At 43.3% G+C, this 21,273-nt stretch overlaps 1 protein-coding gene across 9 annotated transcripts in view; it reads right to left on the reverse strand.

The window, feature by feature from the left end:
- The window catches only part of Fhos (Formin homology 2 domain containing), a 385,440-nt gene that overhangs the window by 35,740 nt on the left and 328,427 nt on the right, over nucleotides 1-21,273 (reverse strand). For 8 of the 9 annotated variants that reach the window (XR_013033133.1, XR_013033134.1, XM_033473786.2 and 5 more), the window contains 7 exons: nucleotides 17,363-17,521; nucleotides 16,202-16,384; nucleotides 11,624-11,743; nucleotides 9,024-9,158; nucleotides 7,751-7,893; nucleotides 624-891; nucleotides 56-179 (listed from right to left, as the gene is read on the reverse strand). Coding sequence is in view for 7 of the 9 variants with exons in the window: in XM_033473786.2 (XP_033329677.2) it covers nucleotides 56-179; nucleotides 624-891; nucleotides 7,751-7,893; nucleotides 9,024-9,158; nucleotides 11,624-11,743; nucleotides 16,202-16,384; nucleotides 17,363-17,521 (1,132 nt within the window). In the remaining 2 variants the exon portion in view is untranslated. Of the gene's footprint in view, nucleotides 1-55; nucleotides 180-623; nucleotides 892-7,750; nucleotides 7,894-9,023; nucleotides 9,159-11,623; nucleotides 11,744-16,201; nucleotides 16,385-17,362; nucleotides 17,525-21,273 lie in introns of those variants that run through there. The other variant, XM_033473788.2, reaches the window with a different exon arrangement.

Genomic DNA, 21,273 nt, shown 5'->3' on the forward strand with positions numbered 1-21,273 from the left:
AGATCGGTTAAGAGTAAGGAAGAGAGAAAGAAAGAAGGGGTCAGTGGGTACTCACCATCTTTCCTCTGTCTCCTCCAAGGTAAGGTACCGTGAATACTCTCGACGTCGGAGATATCGCTTCCGAGCAGTTGCCTGAGCTCCGCGTCCGCGCGATCCTCTTTCGTCCTGAACTTGCCAACCTGTAACGATCAGAGGAGACATCGGGTTCACAGATGCGGCCGCGTATTCGACGATATTGCAGAAATGAAAACGGAGACAAGCGGGATATTAATGCAACGGTAGGCAAGAAAAGAAATTGATTCTCCCCGCGGCAAAAAAGCAATTTATTCCCCTAGCCGGAGGGTGAGGCACTGGCACAGAGAGAGGTTTAACGGTGGTGGGGGGAAAGGCTCGGGAGAGGGAAACAGGAAAAGAGAGAAAGAGAAAGAGAGAGAGAGAGAGAGAGAGAGAGAGAGAGAGTGACAGAAAGAGAAAGAGCGGAACGGGGAGAGGGAGGGGAAGGAGCACCATAATGCCCTTCACGCTCCGATAACTGTATTTGATGAGAGCGGAGCCGGTGGCTCCGAAAGATTTTCAGCGACCACGGGACCAAAGAAAAATATGAGACCCGGCTTGTAACTCACCTCTGTGATCATCTTCCCCCTGGTCTTATTTCTTTCACGGTGATTGGCTTTTTTCTCGAGCTGCTGTATCACCCGTTCACGGGTGGTTCTGTACTCCAACGCGAATTCGGACACGATACGGCAGAACTCGTTCGGCTTGGTGTCCTGCACCCTGTGCAACGGGGTGCCCAGCCAGAGGATGAATTTATGGAATCGATTTATGATCCGCCTGTGCACGATACCCAGCACGATTATCCTCTCCGCGCAGTCCGCCAGGAAGTCCGACATTCTGAATGAACAGAGAGGGACGTCGAGCCCCCCGGTTAAAACCGTTGTTTTTTGTCTTTCCGAAAAATGAAATAAATCCCGCTAACAAACTGTGCTATTCGGCGATATCCTCCACCCCCGCTTTCTCTCCGCCTCTTTCACTCTCTCGCGTTTCTCTCCGCCTTTTTTTTCGATTTCTCTTGTTTCGTTTTGTTTTGTTACGTTTTGTTCTGTTTGTTGTTTTCGAACGTTTTGTGCCGGGACCGTTTTCGCCGTTTTCGCCGTGTGTTTGTGCGCGCGCGCGCGCGCGCACTGACGTTTAAAATTCAAGCTTCGTTTGTCCTGACTCTTTTAGCATCCCCATTTTACATGGATCGAGGGCGGAATTGGAAAACATGACAGAAATTGTTTGTTCGATGTGTATACACATTTTCACAGAGCCTCTTACGTTTTAGCGAGCGGCTTTGCGAATGACGAACGATTCTATCGAAGAATCGTTACTTTCGTTTCTCGATACGACGAGGCTCTATCGCGAATGCTTGGTTTAGATTTAACACTATGCCGTCCGCAGATCTTAGACATGATTCTTTTGTTTGACGCCGACATAATAGTTCGGAAATTTTAGATTTTAAAAAGAATTTCGAAGATGGCGGTAATATAAATTCCTAAAATTCAGATAAGTCATTCAAGAATTTTCGTACTTAATTCTTAGTTAAATAAGCACAATGCTATGTAATTATAATGCTATATAACTATATAACTAACGTTTGCTGCCTTTTAACACCCAAGAAATATAGATCTAATGTTATTTCAGTTTTTTGAAATGGCACCAAAGTGGTACCACCGGCATACAACAGACAGTTTTTGCGTGGCACCAGCGTGGTGCCACCGGACGGCATAGTGTTAATATTGCTTAGCAATAATCTGCTAGGAAAATCAAATTTTGTTCTCTCGTTAAAAACACTATATATTTTCCTTTTCTTCTAAGAAACTAGTACATTCAGAATTAAAAACGGGCAAGAGTATTTTCGCGGTCGATGAAATCGGCCTGGAATTACAAAAGAAGAAGCTCGAAATCTCAGAAAACTATATTACCCAAGAAATATAGTTCAAATGTTATTTCAGTTTTTTAAAATGGCACCAAAGTGGTACCACCGGCATACAATAGATAGTTTTTGCGTGGCACCAGCGTGGTGCCACCGGACGGCATAGTGTTAATATAAGGTGGTAGCGGTACGGTTATCCGATCGTCAACAACGCTAAAATGAAAGATTGCACACTCTGTACACTTCGTACCACTTCCGTAGTTCCGCTTCGCTTTGTTTTGGTACGATATGACTCACTGGCTAAGCAAGCATGGACCGGAACCTGCTAGTGTGAAATTCGTTATTCGACGACGCGAGGCATGCACCTCGCATTCCAATCATTTTCGCCGGCATCGTGCTCGACAGCTGCGAATACTCCTGGCTGCGTCTACGCGCGTAATATCTGCGTAATATGCCTGCGCGATTTTCTTTTCGCTGGGTCTGTCAGTGGTGGAGAAAAGACGGAGTTGTTGACTGGAAAGCGTCGCAGGTCGCTGCGATTTATTAACACTATGCCGTCCGCAGATCTTAGATATGATATGTTATTAACGTAACACGAACTCGTACACACAAGTGTGATTATAATAAAAATAGCGTCACTGGCCAAGAGTGGATTACTAAAATTCTTTTGAAGAGCGTAAATGACACTATACAGCTGCCCTGGAAAGCTCTCGATTCTGTTTTACAACATCGTTCAATTAACACTATGCCGTCCCTTAGATACGATTCTTTTGTTTGACGCCGGCATAATAGCTTGGAAATGTTCGATTTAAAAGAAAATTTCGAAGATGGAGGTAATATAAATTCCTAAAATTAAGATAAATCATCCCAGAATTTTCATACTTAATTCTTCTTCTCTAAACTATATAACTAACGTTTGCTGCCTTTTAACACCCAAGAAATATATATCAAATGTTATTTCAGTTTTTTAAAATGACACCAAAGTGGTACCACCGACATACAACAGATAGTTTTTGCATGGCACCAGCGGGGTGCCACTGGACGGCATAGTGTTAATATTGCCTAGCAATAATCTGCTAGGAAAATCAAATTTTGCTATCTCGTTAAAAACACTATATATTTTCTTTTTCTTCTAAGAAACTAGTACATTCAGAATTAAACACAGGCAAGAGTATCTTTGCGGTCGATAAAATTGATCTGGAATTACAAAAGAAGAAGCTCGAAATCTCAGAAAACTATATTACGTCCATTTTCATTAGGTTTTCGAAATCTTCAATTCTCTCTGCTCGCAAAGCTTACTCCTACAATTTTAACCGTTTGAGTCCCAAGCAGCGCGACGCGCTGTTCAGATCTTGTGTCGCGATCAAACTTTAGTGACGCACGTACATCGCATAGCTGCTTTTCTTGTCTTTTTTTTCTGTTGGTTTTGGTTATCAATCTTGACGAGCGCTAACGCGCCGCTTGGTTCTCTTTGCAATCAATTAAGACAAGCGCTATTACGCTGTTCGGCGTTTTTCGATCGTGTTTTCTGAATAATCCCTGGGACTCAAACGGTTAGAAACGGGCAAGAGTATTTTCGTGGTCGATGAAATCGGCCTGGAATTACAAAAGAAGAAGCTCGAAATCTCAGAAAACTATATTACGTCCATTTTCATTAGGTTTTCGAAATCTTCAATTCTCTCTGCTCGCAAAGCTCACTCCTACAATTTTAAAGAAATTTGCGTCTGTTACAAATTAAAATCAAAATTCATACTATAACGTTCTCCCGTTTCTGCTTACTGCTAGAGGGAGACAAAAATCACGTGAACGATCAAGTATTAAACACTCGTAAAAGAGCAGGAATTGTGAACAAATCGGTACTCCCAGCATCCGACTTCCTCGAGACCAGCGGACTAGAAGAAGAAACCAGATTGATCGGCGAGCAAATGGCTCGTCCCGGCACCGCTGTAAACCCTTCTTCGGCCACCCGATATGCACACCCGGTATCCTTAACACACGGCTCAAAACGCTCGCCGTAAAATACGGCTCGGCTAACGAGTAATTATAATATGAAGACGCAGTCAATCAGCCGTGGCGAATTTTTTGCATGAAAAAATCCCCATTACTCCGGACAGTCGGCTGTACGTGTATACACACGGCTAAGGGTCCAGGAAGACGATCGCCGAACGAAACGAGCGCCGAGACAAAAACGAATTAACTCGACCGACATTTAGGACGTCCCGTTACAGTTAATTAGCACGGGCACGCGAAGCACGCCGGTATTAACGGGCCGCTTCCTCGTTCAACAAAATAGAAAATACCGCGGGTCTGAAAAGTATTCGATCGAATTTTAAGCTTCCGATTTTCGGGAAGTCGATCTTGCAAGAAGGAATCTCTTTGGCTGATTAATCCGTACTGATTCTGAAGCTTGTACTATACACTTTTGCATAAGCTCAATAATCATTCTGGACGCGATCTTAAAGCTTAGGATCTCCACTTTCACGATCCATCGTGCATACTTTCTCTGAGAAATGCTTTAGGTATGATATTGTGCGTGAGAAAGCGAAGACATGTTTCATCTCGAAAATAGTTTAAATTGGCCTACGATTTCTTTCAGAGCCACACTGACTAAAACTCCATTCTCGTTAATAAACTCTTCTAAAAGCAGACAATTTTACATTTATTGTACGTCTGCGTTAATTCTAATGATCAAGTATCGATAACAGACAAATTAAATCTTATTTCGATTTAAAACAGATGAATAAAATGACGTGTACATTATTACATAAATTACATGTAAAATTACATGTACTTACATTAAAAAGATTTTTCAATTTGTTTCGTGACTGAATTTACCTTAGGCTTCGAGATAGAAGCTTCCTCTGTACAACGATTCTTGAAATTCAGCGCGCAATTTTATTTTAACTGTTTTACCGAAGAAAAACGGGAAACGAGTCCTATACAAGAATTCATAAAACTCTCTCGAAAAATCCTGTATTAAGTATCAAGGAGTCATTAAATAGAGGAAGCTCGAAGTTTCAAAATGCATCCAAAATGGTTGCCGTACTATTGCAGTTGAATCGTCGAGAATTTTTCGAAAATCGAAACGACGAGACGGCGACGTTCGCCGAGTCAGCGTATATTTTCTTGTCGATTGCGCGAAGACAATCATCGAAGTCATCTTTCCTCGATCCCGCTCGCCGTGAATCCACTCCGGTATCCATTGTACGAGGCGGACAACGGAAGAAATGGATTTTCAATCGGCAATTAGTCCGAATGTTCTCGGTATTGTTCCCGGCAGCTCTTGGCCATCGTTAAGGTTGCCCGTTTACGAGCTCCTTTGTTCCCGGAGCATGCGTTAGGACGCGTTTAATCGTATTTACAGTTCGCAGTGAACGGGGGAACAATAGTGGTGCCGGGGACCTGACAAATCTCGTACTTAATTGCAACGTCGGCAGGGAACTCGACGGCGAGGGAACGCAAGGGGGACGAGGACACGCATAAGTAGCAGTTGCTGGAGTAACGCTTCATATCCTGCCGAGGGCTGATGCGCCTAGCCGAGTCGAACCGAGCCGATCCGAGCCGAGCCGAGCCGGCAAACATAATTATTGTCCAAGCAGAAACCTAAAGGAAACTGTAATGCAAACTGGGAGAACTTATGCTATTTACCAGGGTTTCCTCTGCAACCCTCTATGGGTCGAATTTTTTTCTTAAATATAACAAAATTTATGCGAGGGAAAATCTATTATTATAAACCTGTGTATGCTACTTAAAAAAATATTTCACGGTTTAAACAACTTTATTATAACTAATTCAATTTGTAACTTTGAAGTAACAACGGCTTACAATATGTTTCCACTTCTGTGCATAAATGCTTAAACGCGAATGATGACAATTGTTACTGATGACAATTATTACTCGTCTGGGATACTGATCAAAACAATTTTTTTTTCTTGAATTTTCCTCATCTGACGACTACTCGGTACTCAATTCATCATCACCGTCAATAACATTTATGCGTCCCGTGGTAAATGCTACTGGATGATCTTCATCGGACTCGGAATCTAATAAAGAATCTTCGGTTCTGTTACCGCTAATGCGTCTAATTCTAATTCCTCTTTTATTTTTGTATGATTTTGTATCCATATTTTGGGTATTTGATATATAAATTTGAAAATAGAAGAAAGCGCAACTATTATCCTAAATACACTCAAATCTACCATAATATCCAAAATAATCTGAAAGTTACAAAACTGTGTCATGTACGAATAGTAACAAAATGATTATTAAAATGCAAATAAATAAATTGATATACGAACCCAGAGTTATTATATACGCTTTTTTTTTTATTTAGTAAACACCGACGAAAGCACAAATAATCTCAATTGCACAATACGGTCTCTTTGGTTTCTATCTGCAGACAACTTGCAAGGTATTTATTTTGATATTTCAGGTTGATGGTGCTGCGAACCGTCATCAATATTGTTATTGGTTATTTCAGAGGCATTATACAATTAAGACGTATACACCATCTTGTGAAAAAAACTAAAACTATTTGGTAAAATGTGGATACATTAGCTTGTGACTTGAAAGTTACACGGGCCCGTAGAGGGTTAAAGTGTGAAACCCTAATTCTCACACTCCGGAGTTCGGTATTTAATATTTGTTATTAATTAAAAATATATCATAGTGTGCAAGTGGAGAATTCTAACGAGATAACGCTCGGCAAAGTATAATAGATAAACGGTAAGGGAAAATGGAAAAAAGAAAAGTATTGCGGAATTGATTCATCACGGAACGGAATTCTGTTTTCGTAGACAAATGAAAGGTTTTAATATTCATTGATCCGAATATATTCGTTACGATCGACGGAACGGTTACTATAAAAGTGACGCTTCCAATTTATCAACATCCGATCGAACAAGCCCCGAAATCTGATTCTAGCTGAATTCAGCTTGATTGGATTATCATATAGATTACAACGGGACGTAGTTTACATGTTTTACGCGTAGTTTAAACAAGCAATTAAAACTCACTCTCGAATGCAAACAGAGAGACAATGTTTTTGATCAACGCGGAAGGTGGAGATTTTAATTTGAAATTGACAATCTTTAGAAAATATTGACAGAAATTAACGAGAATCGAAAATGAACATTTAAGAATGCAGATTAGCATATCTGCTCCAAAATTTATTGTCAAACGTATTAATATTTTCAACGGTATAAATGGCGATAACATATTCAACTCATTCTCGATAGAATGAAGCACCGGACAGGACCCTTTATTTCAATTAGCCCACATTTGAACCGTTTTCTGCATTGATGGGTAGCCCTAATGCTGTTCAATGAGCAATTTTTCGGACCAGGACCTCTCTGCGAGGTTAACAGCTGCGGATAAAGTGAAGGGACAAAAAGAGGAGCCGAAATAGTGTTCGATATAGCCGACTTTCATACATAGATAACGGCTGGGGGAACGAGGATGAACAGATAAGAGCTCCGTAGATCCACCGCGAAACTCGAAGTAGGAACAGGATAAGGTGAAATAGAAAAAGGATGAGGTAAAAAAAGGAGTTAAAGGGACCGGGCAGGAAGTCGGACCAAGGAAGGAAGAAATACGCTTTCAGTAATTAATGGTGGCGCCATTTGGAACGGTGCCAGTTTCCGTCCGTGGGAAAAAGTCTGTCGCGGAGTTTATCGAACATTTCTCGGATCTCTGTCGAATTTCGCGGCAAGAAGTTCGCAAGAAAATAGTGGGGAGGGGGGATAGGAGAAACTCGAAGCCGTAGGTGTCCGACGGTAATCGAAAACGAAGCGGGCGTCCACGCGGATCGAAAACACGTTTCCGACAGGTACTTACTTGACTTTCATCATGGTGGAGCCGTCGTGTTTCGCGATCAGCTTCAGGTGGTCCCAGGATGCCTTGCACTCGCTCTCCAGTTTGCCGATGTTCGACGCCAGCTCGTCGAAGTCGATCTTCGAGGCTCTCGTCACGGCTCCGATCTAAACAACACCGGCATCGATCGCGATTACGCGCTGAAAAACGGCCTCTTGCGGCGCAATGCACAGAAATCTGCCGGATGCCGCGTAATTCATCGGATCAGGCGATGATTTCATAATTATCAATAAATATAATTTACAATATATAGGTCGTTCGGAAAGTTGTTTCGTTTTTCATAAAAATTTCATTTTGTAAGGGTGTTAAAAAGACGCTTGATTCAATACTTTTCCAAATGTAAGACAATAAGATCTCAAAGCTACCAGAAAAATGTCGAAAAGTTTGCTTTTACTTGTAACATTAAAAAACTCGTCTTTCATTTTCTCGCGAAAGTACGAAACAACTTTCCGAACGACCTAATATAATTTACAGTGAAAAAGCTTCTCAGTAAATCGTTTAGTGGCACTGATTAGTCGAATCGTGTACCAATCGTCTCCAATAACATTATCTAATAATTTCTTCCAGTCCATTTCCAATATAATGGAATTTTCTAATCATTTCTTCCAATAATTTCTTCCTATCCAATAAATTCTCCTAAAAGCATCCTTAGCAATCCCTGTGCAACAACTGCTCGAGAATCAAATAGCATAAATCTTTCAACTAGAAAACGCATAGCTAAGAGATGAAATTTTAGTAGACCGCGTAATTTCTATCAAAGTTAGATATCAAATTGATTCGCCAAGTTAACAGCAAAATGTGCGAATCGGATGGACAAAATTCATTTCGACAGTGAAATAAGAAAGAAGTCGCAAGCCGTGCGGCAAAATTCCACGGACCGAAGCGGAAACGTTTCTAGAGTTGTGCGGCGACAAATTGAAAACGCTGCTCGCGCGAGGGTTCCGCTTGGCCTCCAATTAAACGGGAGCCGGAGTTAGCGTCGCGGCGTGCCCGATTTCACGGAGCAGCGTTTCAAACGGTTCCCGTAGAACTTGGGAGACCGGGAGACAAAGAGACAGGAAGTTCTGGTCGCGATTTCGCGAATGTAAGCCCGGTTATTCGGTGTTGCGGCGATTGGAAAGGCTCCGCCCTCGCTGCCTGGTCGTCCGCGTGCCGAGAGGACGTGCCTGGCGGGACGACGGCTCGAGGAACGAAACTAAAGTTTTATCCGGAAGTAAAGCGGCGGCGTGGCACTCACCTCCGAATAGAGATCCGTAGAATCCGGAAACTTCTCCATCACCATGTGGCAAAGGTGATGAAGCAGCGAGTGCTTGTGAACCGTATCCTTCACTTCAGGTACTTTGGCGAGGTATTCCAGCTGAAAGCCCTTCACCTGAAAAAGGCAGTGAGAGAGAGAGGGGGAGAGAGAGAGAGGAGAGAGGAGAGGACGTGTCAGCGTTACGCGACGCCCGGAAACTCGTGTGCCGGCCCGGCTAACTTCGACCCTTCAGGCTTCTCCGACTTCCCGCCGGACGCTTCCGGCCACTTTCCCCGTCTAACATAATTCTCGCGGAAACTTGAAATCGATATCCGCCCCCGTCTCCTGGCCCTTCGAGATGCCGCTCGAGCCATCCGTCCGACCGAACATTTTTATCGTCCAAATTTATGAAAGTTACCAACAAATTTTCAGCTTCTTCTTTTCCTCCTACTCTATTCAACGTCGCGTCAACGCCGCGGCTTATACCGCAACCGGAGGCCGGTATTCAGCAAGAGATTTCTCAGTAAACAATTTTATGCGTAGAAGAAACGTATTTAGCGCATTGGCTACACTAAGAAGTCTCGTAAAATCAGAGTACAGTAATGTCTTTCTAATTGACGCTCAGATTGTCCACAAAAATGGACAATTTGGGAAGAGGAGATACGATTGTTCGATCCTTGCGGTTCATTTTTATAGTCACGAATTGTCAACGGCTATAAGAACGAGCTGCAAGGCTCGAATAATCGTATCTTCTCTTCCCAAATGGTCCATTTTTGTGCAGAATCTGAGCGTCAGTTAGGGAGACATTACTGTAGCTTAGTTAATGTGATTAGGATCTGCAGAGTGGAAATTATTCTCTCGCAATAATAGATGCACATCCCTTGCACATCCTTTTTACATCCCCCTGCACAAGGGATGTAAAAAGAAGGCGATGAAAAGACGACTCTCAATGCTGTTGTCACGATGACAAATGTTGCTGATATAATTTCTGGTTCCCGCGACTCGGTGTTTAAATCTCCGCCAGGTAGAGTCGAATTTTTACGGTCATTTCGGAACGATTTGAACGTTCAGAGCCTCGGAAGTTTCTCAGTCGAAAGTTAAGATGTTGAGCTAGGAAATAAAAGGCGGTAAAAAATTCGATTGTCGGCGGAGAGCTAACAGCCGGCAGGTGTATTAACGTTTGACTCGCTGCGTGCGCGCGTGTTCGTGTGAAATTCTGCAGAAAACTTTAACGAGTTGAATAACAAATTTGATTCGACCGGGGGTCCGTTTCTGCTAATTTACCGGGGACCAGGTCGAGGGAGCCGCGGCTCGCGGCTCGCATCGGTCGCAGCCGCTGCGATAGCGGCCTCGATAAATGAGCGTAGCGTGTAAAAACAGGGCGAACAACGCCGCGGTGTGGGGCGATAAGAAACGATTAGCCGCGCGGTGCCAAAGAAATCGGCGCGGTTAATGTATTCGTACGGGAGCGAACGGTGACGAATGAAAAGGACTCGCAGGTCCGGCCGTTGCGTCGGATCAGCCGGCTGAAACACACGTCGTCGCACGAATATTCGTGCGAATCTACCATTCGTGTGATTCGATAACGCGCGTTCAGCTGCACCGGGCACGAAAGCCATCGGCCTGTTTGCCGACCGAGCCGGGCCGAGCGTCGTTTGCTTAGTTTAAACAACAATTTTCGTTATTAATGCGACTCGCGCGGTTTGAACAGCGCACTTATTTCTACCGGCGGTGTTTACGCTGGCGTCGCGTCATTTCGAACGGCTGACACGTGCGTCGCGCTAGTTTTTCTATTCATTAGGAGCATCGATGGTAAAGAGAAGATTACGCTATTCAATTTGAAGATCAGATATCGAGCTGAAATTTAAACACCGACCCGGCTCGGCTTGTTTGTTCCGCAACCGCTGTAAACGTACTTTTCTCGGAAGTAATTAAGATCGACTTGTTCGGTCGCCTGTTGGTATAACTCTGCAAACGTACTGTTTCATTTTTGTACCACACGAAACACGCACTTTTGACACCAGAATTATCCGCCTATCGGATACCATTTTTTACAGTATTCTTACTTTTTGTCGAAATCATACGCGAGATTCGAATCCAATCGTGTTCATTATTATAAAACATACGTTTGTCCCCCGTGTGGATAATTTCAGCGTTATAATGCCACGAAAAGTCGAATGTAACGTTTCTAACTCCAGGCGAAAACCGCACGGAATTCCGCGATCTTAGGCACAAAGAGATTCCATCGGTTAAACGAATGGTGAAAACGGTACCGCACGAAACCGCGCGGACCGCACAAACGCAAATTGTGCAAACCGTAACAAGTACGCCGACGTTTCGTCATTATCGAACAAAAGGGAAACGCGATAGGTCAAGAGTTTCCGATTTCGGTAACGTGGCAGTGGTCCAAGCGAACGAGCCCGGCCCGGTCGGAATCCGAATCCGAATCAAAATCCGAAGCCGATCCGCTCCCTTCTTTCCGCGCCGTCGGCGGACGGTTACACGAAAATTATCGACGCGGATGGATATCGATTCCGCGCGAACGGCGTCTCCGACGGATGGATTAAGCGGATATCATTTGGCTGGCATTCAATACCTACCTCATTTCCGTTGAGGAATATCCCGATCGAAAGGAGCGTGCTCAGAATCCCGCGGAACGTTTTATTCACTCGGAGGGTCTCCATTCCCTGCTTCAGATCCATCAGAGGTTCCGCAATTTCCTGAAGTCACAAAGGTGGTTCGCGATTATTTCTTTCGCAGCCGCGTTCCCAGCCGCGCGACGCCGGCCGAGGCCGAGGCTCGGGCTGAAAGACGGTTCTTCGTTGTGCCGGCCTCTGCCGATCGTCCACCTTTTCCACGAATTCCCGTCGCGACGCGTCCGCCACCGAGCTTAACCCCAGCCTACGCTGTTTGCTCTTCCCAGAGGCGACAACTACTCCGCCGGAAATCATTTCGGCGCACGCTGGATGCACGCCGACGGTCAAAGAAGCTTTCCAAGGGATGGCCGCGGTAATAAGGGAGAATGGTGTCCCCGGTTTGCAACCGGGGATCGAAAACCGTTGCAACGGCGGTTCTTCTGACAGTTGCCAGGAATCTTCGGGACAACTGTTCCGAAGAACCGAAATTTAAATCTGTTTCGGTCTCCACTTTAACCGTTTGAGTCCCAGAGATTATTCAGAAAACACGGTCGAAAAATGCCGAACAGCGTGATGGCGGTTGTTTTAACACTATGCCGTCCGCAGATCTTAAATATGATTCTTTTGTTTGACCCCGGCGTAATAGCTTGGAAATTTTAGATTTTGAAAAAAATTTCGAAGATATAATATAAATAAATAATATAATATAAATTCCTAAAATTAAGATATGTCATCCAAGAATTTTCGTAACTTAATTCTTAGTTAAATAAGCACAATGCTATAGTTAGTTTGCTGTCTTTTAACATCCAAGAAATATAGTTCAAATGTTATTTCAGTTTTTTTAAATGGCACCCAAATGGTACCACCGGCATACAACAGACAGTTTTTGCATGGCACCAGCGTGGAGCCACCGGACGGCATAGTGTTAATTGATTGCGAAGAGAACCAACCAAGCAGCTATGCGTGCATCACTAAAGTTTGATCGCGACACTAGCTCTGAACAACACGATCGCGCTGCTTGGGACTGAAACGGTTAATTACTGCATCGATTTTATCGCATCGATGTCACTAAATTCCTAGAATACGGATTTTGTGAATTTATCCTATGAGTTTAAAACAGACGACAGATTAAAATCGATGGAGAATAGCGATACACTACTTTCAACTCGTTAGTAGAGCGACTCCCAGTTTTTCAAATCGAATGAGTTTGTATTTTGCATAAGGATTCGCAGTCTCAATTAATTACAATTAATTCTAATAATAACGATAACAGCGTCTGTGTTGAACGGAAACGAATGTTTCTTCCCTGAATCGTAAAAGCTAAGCAAGAAAAATTTCGATGCATCAAATTTGTTGGACCGTTTTCAATCTTTCTTGCATCCTGTATTGCTATTATTGATCACTTAACCCATTTGTAGCAATTAATTGTTCCGAATTGAAACGACTTCGTCAAGAAACGTTCACGAGCACTGGACCATTTTACTTATCAGAAAGAAGAAACAGAGAATCGGTCAATAAATGTTATGCACTCCGTTGCTCAGAGGAAGTCCGCTGAGAAAAGTGTAGAATCGACTCCATGTTAACACTCTCGCAGAAGTAGGGTAAACGCGTTTCCCTTATTGGCAGAAATGATCCCCTTCTATTGGCCCCAAATTAGCCGCGATACTAAATTTCCACGAAGCGAGCTCGGCCGAATAAAAACAAACAACGTCTGACTCCCGTCAGGTCTCGCTACCTCGCGGTTGCCATTTTCGGCTAGGAGCACATCAGACGCTTGTGCCTGTGCTTTCTGTGGGTATAATGTGTATGCGTGTGTGTATTATTTACGCGACTACGGGCGAGCGAGACGCGCGACGGGAGTCAGGAGACGCGGGACAATCGAGATAAAGAGAAACAGACGCAACAATTACAAGATGCAAGAGAGTTGACTTATCCTTAAAGCATTAACTTCAGATTCTTCTGATAAACGCATGATAATTTGTAATTACTAATTATTAATTAGCATCTTGATTAAATTTTCATTGCATTGTGCAGCAAACTAGCTGTACCATACACATATTTTTTATATTGGGTCGTTCGGAAAGCTGTTTCGTTCTTTCACGAGAAAATAAAAGACAATTTTTTAACGTTTCAAATAAAAAAGAAACTTTCCGTCATTTTTCTGCTGTTTTCAAAATCTTATCTCGTAGAAGCCCCGTCGTTTATTCGTAAAATGCTGAATCATGTGCTTCTCTAAACAAGTTTACAAGACGAAATTTTTTTTTAGAAACGTAACAACTTTCCGAACGACCTAATATTCACGTTGTATCATATGATTTCTTTTAAAGGGTTTATCATACACGTCTTAAATATGTGTTCAATATTTATGAAGTACAAGTGAGCATAATCATGTTTTGCTCGTGCAGTATTACTCTCATGTTCGCAGGCCTGCAATGTATTATTCGAGTACAGAAATGTGTGTTACGGATATCTTACGCTTACGTTGACGTATAACGTTAAGAACCCGAAGGTAATTATTGGGAAACGAGAAAATGAAATACTGCGCATAAACTAAGTGACGCAAGGGCCAGAGGGCAAGGGGAATCGATCGTCCGCTCCACCTAATCTGTTCCAATTTTTTTAAATTTCAGACTGTTGTTTATTATTGGCTAAGTTACGCGCTGAACAAGAGACGCGATTAGCTGGAGCGGGCGACCGATCCCCCTTGCTCTTCTCTCGTCGATTAGCTCGCGGGTCTTCTCGTTTACCAATAGAAGTGTTTCTGGAAGTCCTAGAAAAGTGTGGACCATGGATATGCAGGTCAGGCGGAGCAAGCGGAATACCTCTCTTGCCTCTCTGCGAAAATGACTGACTTCTTCTGAGCACTGGATAGAATATACTTTTGTTACTGAACGAATCAAATCATCGTATATTTACGATATAATTTCCTGCCCAAACAGCGATTTTATTTCGAGCAACAGAGAGTACCTAGCACAAGAGCGAAATAACGCAACAGCCAATTACGATCTACTCTTTGACAGCTTTAACCACGCCTAACCCTGGCCTTTACGAATGAGACGTGTGTACTCCGGCAAATGTGATAACAGAATATCGTATTTCTTTAAATCAACGCGATCATCCTGGTTTACTGGCAAGACCGCGAACGGCCGAGGACGCGGACAATTCGGAAACGAAAGCTTTCTTTCCTTTTCATTACGCAACCCGTCGATCGTTAGTCAGAACGACGCGACGCGACGCGTCGTGGCCGTAAATGCAACGCAATACGAGAAGCTGCATGTAATTCCGAATGCAAATTCTCTTAAGCAACGTCGAATACGAATGCGCGCGCGTAACAGCGATCGAATTGGCCCGTTATTTCTCACGAATCTCGTCTCGAATTCCACGGAGATAGCCCCGGCCGCGGACGAGGAAAAACGCCAGGTATGCGGGGAAGGAAGTCGCGGGCGAGCGTTCCCCGCATAATCGCGCGATTTCTTCGCCGTGAACACGGCGAATACCGATACGCGATCGTGCTTTTAGAACGGGACGTGCATCACAGCGCCGAGGAGAACTGGCGCCTTGTGCTGGAGGGTGTGAAACACTTTGACCGGGATATCCAATGATTTCCGAATGCGCAGCCTTCTCTCTCTCTCTCTCTCTCTCTCTCTCTCGCTTTGTCGCTGTTGTTCGCTTCGTCACCTACGGCCGTCCTCGCATTGCAAATCTCTCCACGCGAATTCTGATTCTCGTTAATTGATTTCGCAAACAAACAGTTTCCGCATCCACTTGAATATTTCCCGTATCAAACGATTCACGTTTTCTCGCATTTTACATACTACGAATGCGCAACACGACGTCTAGCCAGCGTATTTCTCTTTCATCGTCCCATTAACATTTAATTACGCTATCGCAAGAACGATTGCAATCGTCCGAATTTCGTGTAATACTCTTTATCGTCGAATTTCGTGTTAACGAGGTGAAACTACTTAAACATCGTTTCGCGGGATCATTTTTGCCGAACGATCTACGTTATCAATCATGTTGGAATTTATATCGTGCCGTATTTTCTACCGCGCGAAATGCCGCGTCATATTGCACAATTCTGATTTGAACCGTCCGATAATACCGTTTTTTTAAATTCTTTTCAAAGCTGCGCTCTGCAAGCCATCGTTTGAAATGCAGGGGAAAAAGCTGGTAATCACCGGCTGGCAAGTCGGGGCTGCGGATCGTTAAAAATTTCGCAGCGAAATTACTGCGACCACCGCTGTTTTATCGGATGGTCTAAATCCCGAACGGCGGAATGCTCGAAGACGCGGATTTAAGAAGCTGGTGAATTATCGTTGTTCTTTTTTTCCAGCGCTGTTCCCGCGACCGACGTCGGATTGTTTTGGGGAAAATCACGGTTCGGCGGACGCTAACGGGCCGGATTTCCGGGGAATACGGATTTCTCCGATGAACAGAGCATCATTTATGGACGCATCATCGGCTAACTCGCGGTTGCACGGGGCACAACGGCGAGCCGCTCTCGCTTATCAATTATCCGGGAAAACTGGCTTTGCTTACCTTCTCCGAATTCTCGAAGTCCAACTTGAACGCCCAAAGTTTCAGTCGGGCGGGCAACTCCGAGATGGAGGCCAAAGTTAGAAGAAACTGCTCGGCCGATCCCAAAGGTAGGTCAGGATTGGCGGCCTGCGCCTCTTGTATCCTGGACCTCTCCTCCTCGGTTGGCAGCATCGTCAATAGTTTCTGTGGTGCGGGGCGCGAGCCAAGGGGACAAGGAGAAGGAACGAACGAAGAACAGAAGCGAACACGAAAATTAGAGAAATCAGAGAAAACACGAACGGAACAGATGTGCGTTTCAACTGAATTAGGGGGCCGACTGTGAACCAAGGATCGTGACTGCCGCGGTCGAGCTCTCGCTCAGGGGCTTTGAACGAAATTGGGATCGCGACGAGTGCGAGCACTCGTGCTTTCTTGTGGGAAAAAAAAACACAGGGAACAAGGTAGAGAAACGTCAGAAAGGTCTGTTCGATGATCGAGAATGATCGAGGTAGTATAATTATTCGTTATCGGTCGTTAGTTTTCGGTACGAGGGCGAGAAACTGCGATTGCTTCGTTTCGACATTTTACACGTTCTCTAAAATGTTTCAGAAATATTTCTCCACGTGTATTCCGCTACGGCTTTATAAAAGGAGCTCTGCCTTTTCCATCGATCCCTCAAATGTTAATCCGCGACCTTTTTTCGCGGTTTTATCGTTTAAACACCGTAAAGTCGTTTCAATTTCAAACGGAGAAAAGTAGCTACGGTTTCTCGCTCCGTATGACGATCAAAAATATTCTCCGAAGAATTAAGTCCAAGGGCGTGAAAGTACAGAATTCGCCCTTCGAAACGAGCCCAGCTGGAGTTTCGTATGTTTTTACAAGAATTCACAGCGTCTCGATTATGAAGAATTTTTCGCGAGCGAACACGCGAAGAGAAAACGTTTATTGTCTTTCGGTATATTTACGTATAGTAAGTATGCTACGATATTAATAATTTATATCCGAGATTTACATTCGTGCTTTTCTGTATCAATTAATCAGAATTCAGAAGAATAATACATTTGCGAACAAGCACAACAATGTAACAAGTGGACCTTGGGACTTCATGCATTTATGTATGAAACGAATGCTGTACGTATCTCCGCAAAAGTACGATGAAAGTAGAAAGATGATCGTTCTCACCTCGATACCCTCACGGTTCATGATAGTGGCGTCCATTTTCAAGATGGCAGTCTTAATCGATCTCGGCGGTGGCAGCTTGGTCATCCCGATATTGATGGCGTTCGATCGCTTGTGGTCCAACACGATGATCTCTTTGTTCTTGTTCATCTCTTGCTGCTTCTACTCGACGGCAAAAAAGCGAACTGTTAGCGATCGGCGGCGAGTCCGATATCGGAGGGCAACTTAACAACGTGTCTGTTTCAATCTGTTCTTGTGTTCTGTTTGATTACGCTGCAACACTCAAAACAGTGAACTAAAATCAGAACGAACACCGTGCACGAGTGGCTTCCAAACGAAATACGCGCGGCTGCTTGTGCGAGAACGTACAGGTTGTCCCAAAAATATGCACCTGTTCTTGGCCCGCGTGCAGTTCGAAAGGTCGTTCAGCACTTTGGAAGCCGAGGAGTGCCGTTTCGAGAAGGCTAACGGTTGAAAATCGGAAAACGGAGAAACGTTTCCGAAGTAAGTACTTGATATTTTCAATCGTTGCCTTGCCCGAAACGGGGGTCCGATGTGAAAAGCTTTCGAATTTGTAGGCGAGTCATGTTTCGTCTATTTTTCCGGGACACTCGGTACATCCAGCAGCCAAGTGCGGATGAAATATTCGATTCCGGAGGGACGGAGCACGAAAATGCGGAGAGATAGGAGCGCGCGATGGTAATGTATTCGCTGTTTCTGCGGATCAATCACCGGAGAGTAACATTACTATCGGTGGAACGAAATTAGTGAGGCCGGAAACGAACCGTGTACAACATAATGGCTGACACTACGGTGCTGTTGCGGCCGATACAAGGAACAGAAGCGCAAGAGACGCGACGACAGGAAATGGAAACCGTAGCGAACGTTGCAATCGGTTATAACATGCGAGCCAAAAGCAATATTCAATTACACAACGACGCACGCGGACGCGCGCGTTCACGAATTAACGTACACGTTTTGCGGACGTGGAATATAAAAGGTTTGTGAAAAAAAAGAGAGAGAGGAAACAGGCGAGCTTGAGTCGCGGAAAAATGTTCAAACGCATCGGTGGAAATTAACATTTTCGTTCCGTGGGAAAGTTTATCAGCACCAAGCGTTGCTTCCGATATATCGGAGGGTACTAATTAAAAAAGCATCCATCCCTTTGGGAGTTCCGTAATGACGTCCGTAATCAAGAGATGTATCAACCGTCGCATTAATCAAACGACATTTCTTTTTATTATCGAAGCAGATATTTTCGGGTTACTTTTTTCCCCCGTGGTTTGTTAATTAGCGTGCAAGAAAATGAGAAACCGGAGAAAAAGCACTGTTGCGTGGATGCAGGCTGATGCGGGATTAGAGAAAACCGGCGTTAAGTGAAGTTAAGAAATTAGGACTCACCTCCTGTAAAATTCCATTGCATGCCATTTCGTTCATTTTTCGTGCGAGCACCAAGAATATTGCAAATAATACAAGAAAAGATTAGTCGTATTGCAATTAAACCACCATCACCAACCACCCAACCGCTATCCACCGTATTATTATTTTTATTATTATTATTATTATTATTATTATTATTATTACCAGTATTATTATTACTATTATTATTATTACTATTATTACTATTATTATTACCAGTATTATTATTATTATTATTATCATGATTATTATTATGATGATTATTATGATTATTATTATTATTCGCGATCGTAATCACGGGATATCGTTATAGTTGCAGACGAATATTAATTTACCATGTGTTGTTGTTAAAGTTACTTCATTAGACTAATAGACACCGGTAACATTATGCCACGATTGTTATCGTTCGCGTGGAACGATTTTACCATAATTTGATGCGAATATTCCGATCCGATCTGAGAACGCGAACTATTGTTTGCGACACTTTGTAATTAACTGGTCTTCGCCACAGATCTCCTAATTAAATTTCGAAGGATTGCTCGCGAGCTTTGCCATGTATCCGAGACGGTTAATTCCTCGAATGTTCGCAGTCCTCTAAAATTTCATTTTAACGTTTTCGAGGATCCAAAGAAGTAAGAATTTAAAAGCGAGTAATATATCTCGCGCGCGTTTAACGAATTTCATAAAAGGAATATTTTGTGGTAGATAACAATGCAATACCGCTAAACGCTTGGAACGCGTGCATTTAACTCTATTCTAAAAATCGTACAAAAGTTGAGCACCAGCTTCGGCGAAACGTTCATAGAAAATAATAGACTTATCACAAAAGAGTCGCGCAATTTGCATCCCATAAACGAAGTTTTAACAACTGGTTCGCGCAAACGCGGTATCAACCCCGGGTGAATAAATAATGCAACAATACCCGCCCCGGCGAACGACCAACAAAAATCCCTCATTAACGGGAATTGTAATTAGACTAATTAAATTTGTCCTACACTAACTAGCGCGCGTAATTACTAAACTGCAGATCCTTGAGCAAATGCGAACTTTTATTCGTTCGAAGTGACTAGAATGAAACAAAAATTCGTTTGCTCTTTGAATCCAAAATAAAACGAGACTAATGAAATTCTCTTAAACTTCCAACAACGGTTAATCGTATCGCACGCCATAAAATGTGTAGTCCAGTAATTTATCGAGTTGTTGAGCGTTCTCCGAGAGAAGAAATCCTTTTCGAAGATAATCAGCTCGCACGAGTAGACTTCGTTACTCGAGAAAATGCCGGAGTCAAATCTCTCCTCTGTTCTCCGACGGACTAAATCGAACAAGGCTGTCAATATTTATAATCAACATTTACAGTGCAAATGCCAGGCCCATCGAGCTTCATTAAATTCCCAATAAACCAAAAAAAAAAGAGAAGAACCGAGGGGAAACCGGGAGTAACAACTAAAGAACGTGCCGGAGAGCCTGGCCGGCATTATTCGCTCGCTCTCTTTCGCCTGCGAAGCCGTCGGTGGTTCCGTAATTTTTCTCGATTCACGCCGTCCCCCTTTCATCCCCCGCGTTTCATCCCTCTCCAATCTACCCCTCTTTCTCACTTTCTCGCTTCCTCGCAGAAGTCTCGTCGGACTCTTTGGCCAGCACTAATTATTACCGGACTCCGCCCTGAATATAGAAGTTCAAAGAATGAACAGCCAGAAAGAAAAGAAGACGAAACGAGAGAGAGAGAGAGAGAGAGAGAGAGAGAGAGAGAGAGAGAGAAGATCCGATGAAAATGCGGTGGGATAAGCCGGTGTCGCGTTAGATGCAGAGATTAATTCGTGGCCTCGGTAATCGATCAATTACTTGACCTACAATAGATAGAAAAAGTGGTGCCAAAAGTTTTTAATAAAGAACGTCCAAGAGTAGAAAGTTTGAAAGTAAGAGGCGGAATGAGCAGTTGCAGTGAAACGTTGTCGGCCATTCTAATTGCTTGCATAAATCAGAATCATAAGTCGTAGATTTCTTCAGACGAGTTTCGTTAAATGATGCCGAATATCGACTCCAAACGTTCCCAGAACATCAAAGCCATTTAACACCAAATGTAACTATTTCACAAGCTGTTTTATAAAAATAAGAAACATTTATTTATCCAGAGTTTCAACGACTTTTATCGTAATATACGTGTAATGAAACGAATTTGTCGAATAAATCCCCCTAAATGTATCTTTACAACTTTCGTAAACCTAGTGATAATTAATGAAACCGAAAATGGAAAGTTAAAGCATACCGCAGGAAATATTAGTTTACCTCTTTCGTATTAGTAAAATCCTAGTGAAATCAGTTTTGTTGAAGGTTGTCCCTGCGAGGGACATAATATTTTAAATTTTGTTATTATATTGTTTTATGATGGGCTGCGTCGCATCTGGCGAGAAAGTGCGACGACTGTGTTAATTAATTAATTAATTAATTAATTAATTGCACATTTTTGAGGCTCCTACGGCCAAAAATTTCGTTTT

This window comes from Megalopta genalis, chromosome 4, assembly GCF_051020955.1.
Source record: "Megalopta genalis isolate 19385.01 chromosome 4, iyMegGena1_principal, whole genome shotgun sequence".
Classification (NCBI taxonomy): Eukaryota; Metazoa; Arthropoda; class Insecta; order Hymenoptera; family Halictidae; genus Megalopta; species Megalopta genalis.